Genomic DNA, 12,490 nt, shown 5'->3' on the forward strand with positions numbered 1-12,490 from the left:
TCATTGGTCATACCCACATATTTCCAACATGGCAGTATTACGGGCTCTCAGCAAGCCCAGGTGGTTGCGGCCCAGAAGCACAGCCCAATAGTGCTGAATGAACGGTTGCTAAAAGACAAAGCCCAGGAATGGATAGATCAAGCCACAATACGAGAAGGAGAGGGCAGTGAAGTACACGAACAGTCGAAGGACCCTTCAGGAGAAAACAAACCCATTGAAGAGCAGCGGGCGCGTGAGAGAAGGAAGCAAGTGAGACCTCGATGGCTGGACGAGTTTGTTAGGATGGAGCGGCAGTGAGGCCTTGGAGAGGAGTGAGGAATTGTTGAGATTTCTTGTAATTTCTGATTCTGTTAATCATTTGGGTGTATGTTAATTGTATTGAGACAATGGGAATTATTATTGAGAAATCAAAGCTTTTAGCTGCTGGGAGTTTTGCACTGACTCGAAGAGTGCTGGGCAATGGCAATTTCTTAGTGTGTTCGAAGATCTGTATTGGAGTGGAATTGCTTATGCAGGGACACCAATTCGTGGTAGATTTGTACGTTCTACCAATTTGTGGGATGGATATTGTTTTAGGAATGCAGTGGTTGCAATCCTTGGGACCGTGTCTTCATGACCATACGAACTTAACCATGGAGTTTCAGTGGCAAGGCAGCACGGTTAAGTTGGAGGGGTCCAAAACAGCTGCTCCAAATCAGCTTACATTTACACAATTTCATGCCCTCATTAGAGAAGGTGACATTAAAGATGTATACAGACTGATGGCATTACAGAAGGAAGATCCGCCAGCTTTAACAGACCTCCAAACCGTGGAATCACAATTTCCTAGCTAAGGTTTCGGCCTTCTTACCGAGTTTCAAGCTGTGTTCGCCGAGCCCACATCTCTTCTGCCATATAGAAGCATCGACCATCGAATTTTTTTGCAACCCGGTTCGAACCCAGTGAAGGTGCGGCCATACAGATACCCCCACTTTCAGAAAGACGTTATGGAGCAGTTGGTTAAGGAGATGATTTCGTTTGGTTTCATACGCCCAAGCACCAGCCCATATTCATCTCCGGTCCTATTGGTCAAGAAGAAAGATGGTACGTGGAGGTTTTGTGTGGATTACCGAGCTCTCAACGGCATAACAATCAAAGATCGATTTCCCATTCCGACTATCGATGAGCTATTAGATGAATTGGGTCACGCAAAGGTATTCTCAAAACTAGATCTCCAGGCGGGCTACCACCAAATCCGGATGGACCCTAGAGATATCCACAAGACCGCCTTCCGCACCCATGAAGGACACTACGAGTTCGTCGTGATGCCGTTTGGGCTTACAAATGCCCCGTCCACATTTCAGGCCACAATGAATCGGCTATTCAGTCCCTTTCTGCGACGGTTTGTCATCGTTTTTTTTATGATATTCTTATATACAGCCGTAACATTTCAGATCATGTTTTCCATTTGCGAATGGTCTTACAACTTTTACAGGATAATAGCTTCTATGCCAAAGTTACCAAATGCAGTTTTTTTCAGTCCACTATAGACTATCTGGGTCACTTGGTCTCGGCAAAAGGAGTTAGCGTGGATCCTTCTAAAATAGCAGCAATGTGCGACTGGCCTACACCAACTTCGGTTAAACAGCTGCGTGGGTTTTTAGGCTTGACTGGCTATTACCGCAGGTTTGTCGCTCATTACGCATCTGTTGCAGTGCCTCTGACAGATTTGCTAAAGAAAGACAGCTTCCAGTGGTCCTCAGAAGCCTCCCAAGCATTTGAGAAGCTCAAAGCGGCCATGACCTCAACACCGGTGTTACAGCTACCAGATTTTTCCCAGGATTTTATTGTGGAGACAGATGCTTCCAACATTGGCATCGGTGGGGTTTTGATGAAGAACGGCCACCCAATTGCATTCTTTAGTAAAAAATTGGGACCACAGTTTGCAGGGGCTTCGGCGTACAGCAGAGAGATGAGAGCCATTGTGGAGGCAGTGACAAAGTGGCGCCAATATCTGTTGGGCAGACCTTTCATTATTCGCACAGATCATAGAAGTCTCAAGGAGCTGTGGACACAAGTGATACAAACGCCTGAACAACAACACTTTCTGCGCAAGTTGCTGGGTTTTACTTTCACCATTGAATACAAAACTAGCCGAGAAAATACAGTGGCAGATGCATTATCCAGAAAATACGAAGGTGCTCCTTCGTTGTTGCAATTGGCTGTAAGTACAGGGTGCTTCGAATTTTTGGAGGAACTGCGGCAAGAGAACACAACTTGCCCGGATCTTCGCTTATTACACAGTGACTTTCAGCAGGGAAAATTGGATACAACGGTCTATTCAGTCCACGAAGGCTTGCTGCGTTTTCATCATAAGATTATGGTCAGTATCCACTCGAATCTAAAAACAAAGTTGCTGTTAGAATTTCATGCTTCACCAGTTGGGGGTTATGCAGGAGTTACACGAACTTATGTGCGTTTAGGGGCCAATTTTTACTGGAAAGGCATGAGAAAGGATGTCAAACAGTTTGTTCGTTCATGTTCGGTGTGCCAAACAGTGAAGTATTCGACGACAGCCCCCTATGGCCTGCTGCAACCGCTACCGATTCCGAAGCGAGTTTGGGAAGACTTGGCGATGGACTTTATTGTGGGTTTGCCCAACTCATGTGGACTTACGAATATTTTGGTGGTCATCGATAGGTTGACAAAATATGCCCACTTTGGAGCGCTGCCTAACAATTATTCAGCCACCAAAGTCGCTGAACTTTTCACTCACATGGTTATTAAACTACATGGACTGCCCCGGACAATTGTTTCTGACCGAGACCCGGTGTTTACAAGCTCTTTTTGGACAAAATTATTTAAGTTGATGGGCACCAAACTCAAGATGAGTTCCGCATACCATCCCGAAACAGATGGCCAAACCGAAGTGACGAACAGGTATGTGGAGCAATATTTGTGGGCGTTTACGGCTGATTTTCCAAAAAAATGGAGCAAGTTCTTGTCATGGGCAGAGTATCACTACAATACCAGTCACCATTCAGCCATTGACATGACTCCGTTTCAGGCGGTATACGCCAGACTTCCTCCGTCCATCCCAGCTTATACACGCGGGGCAACAACAATTCATGCAGTGGAAGAAGATCTCTTAACTCGGGATGAAATTTTGATCACTTTAAAACAGAAACTACAGCAAGCACAACATAGAATGAGGTAGCAGGCAAACAAGAAGAGGAAGGACGTTGAGTTTACAGTGGGGGAACTTGTGTTGGTTAAACTACAGCCTTACCGACATTCAACCGTTGCTAAACGTTTGAATCCTAAACTCTCTCGTCGATACTTTGGGCCATTTCCCATCCTAGCCAGAATCGGAACCGTGGCATACAAGCTCGGACTGCCGCTAACAAGCCGCATTCACCCTACATTTCATGTCTCCTTGCTCAAGAAATATTATGGTGCTTCCCCACAACAGTGTTACCCCTTGCCCGAATTAGCTATAGCTAATAATCCACTCATGCTACCTGTGGCCATCTTGTCATCTCGCATCATAGTAAAGCAGGGTCACCCAACAAAACAAGTGTTAGTCCAGTGGTCGTTGAGCACGTTGGAAGAAGCAACCTGGGAAGATTTTGATTCTTTTTGTCAGATCTATAACTTGCCGGACCTTGCGGACAAGGTCCAATTCGAGGAGGGGAGTAGTATTACGGGCTCTCAGCAAGCCCAGGTGGTTGCGGCCCAGAAGCACAGCCCAATAGTGCTGAATGAACTGTTGCTAAAAGACAAAGCCCATGAATGGATAGATCAAGCCACAATACGAGAAGGAGAGGGCAGTGAAGTACACGAACAGTCGAAGGACCCTTCAGGAGAAAACGAACCCATTGAAGAGCAGCGGGCGCGTGAGAGAAGGAAGCGAGTGAGACCTCGATGGCTGGACAAGTTTGTTAGGATGGAGCGGCAGTGAGGCCTTGGAGAGGAGTGAGGAATTGTTGAGATTTCTTGTAATTTCTGATTATGTTAATCGTTTGGGTATATGTTAATTGTATTGAGACAATAAGAATTATTATTGAGAAATCAAAGCTTTTAGCTGCTGGGAGTTTTGCACTGACTCGAAGAGTGCTTAATTTTACTGTATTAGGCAGCCATCACTGTTGACTAAATCAAAATGAAAGGTTCATGGTACAAACGGTGGAAAAGAATACACATAACATAAGAGACCTAACAACTCAAAGAAACTTCAAAGTCGTTTTGTAATATAGAACAGACAAAAAAGTATCTAAGAGAGGAATAGTCCACACAAAAGACAAAAAAGTATTTGATTCCAATTTTGGACACTGAGAAACTATAGGCTAATTTTTGTTTACGATGGCTGGCGTACGACATAGTTATATCGTGCATTTCGCTAATTTTCGAAAAATTTCAAATAATTTATATTGCTGAAATTTAAATTCAAATAGTATGTTGCACGCATGTCTGATCTTTTTATGATCGTGGAAAACAGATTGTTTAAACTCTAATTTTGGTACCATAAATTATTCGAAATTTTTCGAAAATTGGCAGAATGCTTACTATAATTATCATGTATGTCATTATATAAAAAATTGAGTTATAATTTCTTTAAATGCTGAAAATAAAAAACATTCATATTGGGCAAAAGTAATGCTCTTACTTAAGAAGCTCCCTGAATATATACATATAATATTATAATATTTTCTCACTAAACACAATAACTCCTTAAAAAAGAAATTTAATTCAAAATATTATGTTGTATTCAACATTTACGAGTATGTTGATATTTAACATTATATTTCCCTTTTTATTTGTAAAATCTAGTTGTATTAAATGAGCTATTAAATATTACAAATACACATAGTTTTCTTGTCCAAATATACGAGTGTTGTTATTTAACACTTTAAATAGTATGTAGTATCATATAATTAGTTAGCCATATCCCATAGATTACTCTAATCTACCACACTCAATATTAAATTACTCTAATTAATTAACTTCTTGTGGTATTGTTGGATACCGACGGCGCCCCTAACATAATAATTATATAGAAAGCTCCAAATTTGGTGGGAAATTTCTTGGAAAATGAACTTTAAGAGAAGGTACAAATTAATCTCGTTGGTGTTGAGTAAGACACTTCTACTATTTAACAACCGAAAATAAAATCTAATTCTAACTTATACACATGCAATAATAATAATAATAATGGGAGTGAACAAATGCTTTTACTTCTGCTGCCTAAGTTTACTGATGCTATGCCCATGGAATTCGATTTCACCATCACGGACGACGACCATGGCAGCGAAGACGACGGGTCATGTTGTAAAGGCGTCGAATTGCAACCGAAGATGCGGAGACGTGGAGGTCCCATACCCCTTCGGAATCGACGACGAAAACTGCGCCATGAATAAACACTTCTTGCTCAAATGCAACCACAGCGATATTGATTCTCCTCAGAAACTAACATATAGAACAAAAATGGAGGTTAGCCACATCGATGTTGAGAACGCCACTATGAGCGTTATTATGCCTTCCTCCTTCGACTGTTATGGTGAGAATGGTAGCTTAATCGATAAAGTCAGATACCGCATAAAATTGACTAGGCCCTTCACGTTCTCAGAATCTGAGAACAAGCTCATTGCCTTCGGCTGCGACACGCTGGCCTACATGACCGACTTTAACCAAAGTTTCGGCAGCGGCTGCATCTCGATCTGCAGTGAAAATGTAAACATGTCGGTCGAAACCTCGTGTTCGGGCGTAGGCTGCTGCCAGACCTCTGTTCCCAAGCATCTCAAGAATCTGATCATATCCATCGGCAGCACAAATAATCACTTAAATGTGACTTCGTTCAACCCTTGCGGGTATGCGTTCTTGGCGGACCAGAGGCGTTTCCACATCTCCGAAATGCACCTCGATTTTCAGCCAAAACAGGTAAAGAATCACAGCGTTTTGCTGGATTGGGTTGTAGGAAATGAGACATGTGATAAAGCTAAATCGAATCCATCTTCTTATCTGTGTGGCGAAAATACTGATTGCCTCTATTCGGAAAATGGTCGTGGATATCGTTGCAAGTGTTCAAATGGATTTAAGGGAAATCCTTTTCTCAAACAAGGCTGTGAAGGTATATATTATATAAATATATGTTTATATAAGAGTGTCTCAAGTAATAAATGTGAGATATTATTATGTTTATATCATATATAATTATAAGGTGTATTAATGTTTTTGACCTTTTAATTTTTGTTGTAGACATCGATGAGTGTTTAGAGCCAGAGAAATACAAATGCAGAGGATGCAAAAACACACATGGAAGTTACAAATGCAAGTGCCCACTTGGGATGCAGGGCAATGGAAAAGATGGAAATTGTGAAGGATTTCGCATCACCTCAATTGCTTCAGGTAAACAATAATATTGAATTAAACCATAACTGTTCATTAATAAATACACACTGATTAAATTATAATAAGTTATTACAATTTAAGATGAAATCTCAACCCTACTCAGCAGGTTCGACTTCCGTTGCACTCTACTCTTGACATCGGTTTATGACATTTTCTAATGTATGTTGGATTCTATGACATGTTTCGGATGGCGTGTATAACCACAAATTTTCTGACCAACTTTGTGATGTGCTATATTTTCACAAATTTACTGAGTCGGCATTGTGACATTCTATCATATCTAATGTCTTTCATAATGTCTATACTTTTAGGCCCAAACGTTAGACATATTAGATGTAAAAAAAAGTCACATGTGAAAATATATGTGAACAACAATATAAGGAAAGAGTTACTACACTTAATACTAATTGATTTTAAAATTGAACCTTAATTCTAGTACTAGTGATGTTTCTTCCCTCAAATTGTAATATAAGTGACACCCGATTTTAAATTCAACCGGTCTTTAAATGCATATTAGCAAAATTATGGTGCCTTATATAGCATTATTACTCTTTTTTTTTTATTTGAAGAATTTGATATCAAAATATATTGTCTTTTTTTTTTTTGGCGTGTACAGTTATTGGAGCAAGTATTTTTTTGGTGATTATAGCTATACTCCTTTTCCACGACAACAATAGGAGAAAAAGGGAGAAAATATTTAAACAAAATGGTGGTTTGGTGTTAAAGCACCAAAGAGTGAGAATCTTCAGCAAAGCAGAGCTGGCCAAAGCAACCAACAACTACAGCCAATCTAATTTCATCGGCCAAGGTGGCTTTGCTTCAGTTTACAAAGGAGTTGTACTAAATGAAACTAGTAGTACTGCTACTACTACTCAACAAATAGCCGTGAAGAAACCGAAACTTGACAAGGACGATCAAAACAAGAGCATACAAATCAACCACCAACAATTCCATGAAGAAATCGCCATTGTTTCCCAAGTCAACCACAAGAATGTGGTCAAACTCTTAGGCTTATGCCTTGAGACAAAGATCCCACTTCTGGTTTACGAATTGGTACCAAACGGAACCCTCTCTCAACACATCCATGCTAAAAGATCATCTTCATCACCATCATCATCATCAGCCATGTTAAGGCCTTGGAAAACTCGACTACGCATTGCAACAGAAACTGCTCTCTCTATTGACTATTTGCACTCGTTAGCTCAACCTCCAATCATTCATCGAGACATAAAGTCGACCAACATTCTCTTGGACGAAAACTACACTGCCAAAGTGTCTGATTTTGGTGCCTCGGTTCTGATACCTCCAGGCCAAACTGGTATAGCCACGACAGTTCAAGGTACGCTCGGTTACTTAGATCCAGAATACTTGACTACTGGTACACTGACTACGAAGAGCGATGTTTACAGCTTCGGTGTTGTTTTGGTGGAGCTAATAACTGGAGAAAAACCGATCTCAAATGGGGTTAGGAGTGGAGGCAAGAGTAATATTATTCATTACTTTGTTTCAACGATAAGAGATCAGAACAAGGGTGAGAAATATGTGAGGAAAATAGTCGATCCTAATGTTGTTTACGATGAAGATCACGAGAGGGAGATAGAAACTGTTGCTGAGCTTGCGATGAAGTGCTTGGAAGGACATGGCGAGAGAAGGCCGTCGATGAAAGAAGTGGCAGAAGAGCTTGTGGGGCTTAACAAGCTTAAAGGAAATAATAATAAGCAGTACTATAAGCCTCAACAAAATAACGAAGAGACATATCAGTTACTTGTCGTTGATCATGATGATGATCAGTCATCATTTTCTATTAGGGATGAAAATATTAAGAACGATCAAGTCGTTGAGTATACCACATTTGATGTGTCAGGATATGACGTGACGTCGTCTATTTCTCTAAACTAGTACACTAGTCACAATGTAATGGCAACTCATAAAAATTTGTGATCGTACTTATGGATCATAATATGTTGGGATTCACATTTGTTAAGTATTCTAATCTAAATTTAATTATAATTGTTTTTTTTTATAGATTAGACTCATGTTCTTACAAAGTCTATCTTATTACCAAAGTTGTCTCCATTGTACTAGTTAGACTTGTGTTGAAAATGAAGTATAAAAATTAACCGAAGTAGAAAGTACACTGCAAAGAAGTGCACACAAGGCTATCTTATTATATAAAAACCGAAGTAAAAAAATTTATATTTCACTTTTGATTGTTGAGAATGCTTAGGGTGATCGCTCCTAAGGCTATATACGGAGTATAAACAGAAGAGAAAAGAGAACCATCACTGTAATAAAGTGATCATAATCTACTTAATAAATAAGTATTCCCAACCCAAATGCCAAGAGAGCTCATGATTGAATCACCAACAATTTCATCTTATCAAAACAGATTATTAACTCATATCTTTTTATCTTGTACAATAAATCCTCTGATTGAGGATATAGATATAATGATTTTGCTGTAATCAAGTTCTGAGATTGTATAAAAGTTCTCCTTATTGGGAGAATATCCTTGGCTATGCTATATAGCCTCTTCTCAAGAGGAGCATTTATAATCAATCTATCATGGAGCTTTGATTGCCAAAGTAGTTCTTTCCAAATCAAAATATGCATTCAAAGCCCACATGGATCCATGTGTGCTTCAAACATCTAGCTTTGAAAACAGCTTAATTGATTGTCCACACCACACTGAATTTACAGGTCAAGTTGAGCTAAACACTCTGCATTGAGCTAATTAAAGCACAGAGATTTATTCTGCCATGTTCTGCATGGAAAGATGACCCAAACTAACTTGACCACAATGAATAATTGACTTGTGAAATTAAAGACAAGCATTTCAATACAGCTTTGCTCCAACTAAAACAGAGAATATATATATACAACATAATAGTGTATCAAGGTAGTAATAGTCATGGTCAGATCGAATTTTGCATCACAAACTTAACTAATTGCAGTCCTCCATCTTTTCCTTTTAGTTTACTTTTCTCACCTGAAATGACACATTTGAACTGGGCAATTCTTGAGTTTATTTGGTATACTCAACTTTATCAACGTATCCAAACCCCAAAGTTTAAGATGAGTTTGTTCTTCAACTTTTTTTTATCTTTCTTAATTTCAGATTTTTAATTAAATTAAGGGTTTTTTTTAAGGTTTTTTAAATTGGAAATTTTATGTTATATACATAATAACTTAGTAAAATTTTATAATATGACAACATAAATTTTTATCTCAAATATATGACAATTTTAATTTTTTAGACAAAAATATCCCTAGAATTCAAATACTTTTTTTTCTTCCTTTCAATCCAAACTTTCTCTATCTAACATTTCTCATTCTCTCACTCTCTCTAACATTCTAATCTTGTAGATTTCAAAAAAATATCAAAATTAAAAAAAATCATCTGAAACCGACTTTTGAGTGAAAAAATATGAATCTCTAAAGTTTTTGTCAAATTTCAGTACAGAGCATCGAAATTGCATCGAAAAACATTGTGTGGGACAAAAATCAAGTTTTCATAATTGCATCGAAACATCATTGAAACACCATCGATTTTGCATCAAAACACCATCGATTTCGATATCTACAATATTAGAATGTTAGAGAGAGTGAGAGAATTAGAAATGTTAGAGAGAGTTCAGATTAAGAGAGAAAATGATTATTTGAATATTATGAGTATTTTTATTTAAAAATTGAAATTGTTATATATTTTATATAGTAACTTATGTTATTATATTAAAAAGTTTCCCGAAGTTATCAACTATATAAAATAAAATTTTCTTTTTAAATTAATTTTTTTTGGAAAATAATTATTTGAAACTTGTTCTTTATCTTTTAATTTTTAAATTGTTTTTAAAAATATTTAAAGACCCCGGTCGGGGCTCCGAGTATGATCTAAGACCCACGTGGTATGGACTTTTTTGTTGTTGTTGCATTTGTTTGACTTTTAGCGTTGACCGAACTCTTTCTATTTCTCTTTCATTATATATGTACCGTAAAAGTCAACTTTACTCTAAACTCTGAGTTCATCTTCTTCTTCTTCTTCCATCTCTCTCACCTAATTTATTTCTCTTTCATCATCTCTACCGTAATGCATTTGAAATTCTTACAAAAATTTCAACAACAAAAAAAAAAATCTGCTTTCCAATATTTTTCTTAAAGTTTTACTAATTTTCTTCTTCTTCAGTACTTTTGATCGAAACAAACAAACCATGGCAGAGAGTGTGGTGAGTTTTCTTCTGGACAAGCTTTCGTCCTTGTTGGAAGGTGAGGCGAAACTCTTGAGCGGATTTTGAGATGAAGTTGTTTTCGTGAAAAATGAGTTGGATCGTATGAGGGCCTTCTTGCGATCTGCTGATGCCATGGAAGATGAGGATGAGGAAATCAAAGTGTGGGTTAAGCAAGTTAGAGAGGTCGCTTACGACGCAGAAGACATCATCGATGATTTCTTGTATAGATTTGAGCATCCCAGGCGACATGGATTCTACGGTTACTTATGGAAGTTGGCTCGCGGAATCAAGAACTTGAAAGCTCGCCATCGAATTGCCTCCCAATTGCAGAGTATCAAGCTCGGAGTCACTGATATTTCTGAGGGGCACCAGAGATATGGCTACAGACTGAGTATTCCACAGATCGGGTCGAGCTCTGGAACTAAACCTTGCTACTTCTCTGAGCTTAGAAGCGATGCACTGTTGCTGGAAGAAGCTCAACTAGTGGGCATTGAATCAGAGAAGCAAGATCTTTTGAGTTTTCTTGTGAATGATACCTCTGAACTACAAGTGGCTGCTGTGGTCGGAATGGGAGGGCTGGGCAAAACCACTTTGGTGAGTACAGTTTATAATGATTTACAAGTAAAGAATCATTTTCATCAACTCCAAGCTTGGGTCACTGTATCACAATCGTTCAAGCTGGATGAACTTCTGAGGCAAATTATCAAGCAATTGTTTAAAGCTATCAATCAACCACTTTCTAATGAAGTTGAGAATTCCACTGACACACACTTCCTAAAGACAACAATTGTTGACTTTCTTAGTGGGAAAAGATATCTGCTTGTATTGGATGATATATGGGATGTGGATGCATGGGAAGCATTAAAACTTTCATTTCGGAACAACAACAATGGTAGCCGATTGATGATCACAACTCGTACTGAAGATGTGGCCTCTTCTTCTACCAAATACCTTGGAGGTTGGATCTTGCACTTAAATCCTTTATCTTTTGAAGATTCTTGGACTTTATTTTGTGCAAAAGCCTTTCAAAGTAATCTATGTCCTCAGCATTTGGAGAAAATTTCACGAGACATTCTAAAAAGATGCAAGGGATTACCTCTAGCCATTGTGTCAATAGGAGGTATGTTGGCCACAAAGGACATCAACAAGGTAGATGACTTGGAGATTATTAACCGTTCTCTACAGGCTGAATTGCAAGGCAATAGAAAACTGAAAGGCATGCAAGCCATACTTTCTCTTAGTTTCAATGATTTGTCGTACAACTTGAAATATTGTTTCATGTATCTGAGTGTATTCCCTGAGGATTACTCGATTAAACGCAATGTTTTGATTCGATTGTGGATTGCTGAAGGTTTCATAGAAGGAAGATCATTAGAAGAAGTGGCAAATGGTTGTTTTAACGAGCTTCTTAATAGAAGCTTGGTCCAAGTGACTAATAGATACACAGATGGAAGAGTCAAAAAATGTCGAGTGCACGATATTTTAAGGGAAACTATGCTTCTTAAATCGAAAGACCAAAGCTTTGCAACAATAACTAATAAAGGGGGAGTTGTAGAAAGTTGCCAGAAAGAGTACGACGACTATCTGTGCATGAAGGAACAGCAATAGATGCATTTGGGGACAATAAACTATCTCAATTGCGCTCCTTGCTCTTATTCACCAAAGAAAGTGATGTTTGGAATATATTCATGTCTTCATTTTCTAACCAGGGGTCCAGGCTTCTTAAGGTGTTGGATTGTATATCTGCTCCTATGACCACATTTCCACAGGATATCACAAAGCTATACCAACTGCGATACCTATGTTTAAGAGATACTGATGTGAGTTCCATTCCACCCTCTATTGCGAATCTTCGACATCTTGAGACATTAGACCTT

The 12,490-nt window shown here is 38.6% G+C and overlaps 2 protein-coding genes across 2 annotated transcripts; both read left to right on the forward strand.

Annotated features, from left to right (window-relative positions):
• The first annotated feature begins 5,157 nt into the window (after window positions 1–5,157).
• On the forward strand, window positions 5,158–8,286 carry LOC133799355 (wall-associated receptor kinase 2-like). Its single transcript, XM_062237379.1, has 3 exons — window positions 5,158–6,106; window positions 6,235–6,384; window positions 7,004–8,286. The coding sequence occupies exons 1-3, from the start codon at window positions 5,191–5,193 to the stop codon at window positions 8,284–8,286; spliced, it is 2,349 nt and encodes a 782-aa protein (XP_062093363.1). The 5' UTR covers window positions 5,158–5,190.
• Window positions 8,287–10,715: 2,429 nt separating this feature from the next.
• LOC133799356 (disease resistance protein RPM1-like) lies at window positions 10,716–12,221 on the forward strand. Its single transcript, XM_062237380.1, has one exon. It carries the CDS (start codon window positions 10,716–10,718, stop codon window positions 12,219–12,221), a length of 1,506 nt encoding a protein of 501 aa, XP_062093364.1.
• The last annotated feature ends 269 nt before the right edge of the window (window positions 12,222–12,490 follow it).

The sequence above is a fragment of the Humulus lupulus genome, chromosome 9 (genome assembly GCF_963169125.1).
Source record: "Humulus lupulus chromosome 9, drHumLupu1.1, whole genome shotgun sequence".
In the NCBI taxonomy this organism is placed as follows: Eukaryota; Viridiplantae; Streptophyta; class Magnoliopsida; order Rosales; family Cannabaceae; genus Humulus; species Humulus lupulus.

Coding starts and splice junctions, on each gene's coding strand:
- LOC133799355 (XM_062237379.1), top strand. CDS start 5,191: ATGGGAGTGAACAAATGCTTTTACTTCTGCTGCCTAAGTTTACTGATG. Junction 6,107..6,234: donor TCTCAAACAAGGCTGTGAAG/GTATATATTATA, acceptor TTTTTGTTGTAG/ACATCGATGAGTGTTTAGAG. Junction 6,385..7,003: donor CATCACCTCAATTGCTTCAG/GTAAACAATAAT, acceptor TGGCGTGTACAG/TTATTGGAGCAAGTATTTTT.
- LOC133799356 (XM_062237380.1), top strand. CDS start 10,716: ATGAGGGCCTTCTTGCGATCTGCTGATGCCATGGAAGATGAGGATGAG.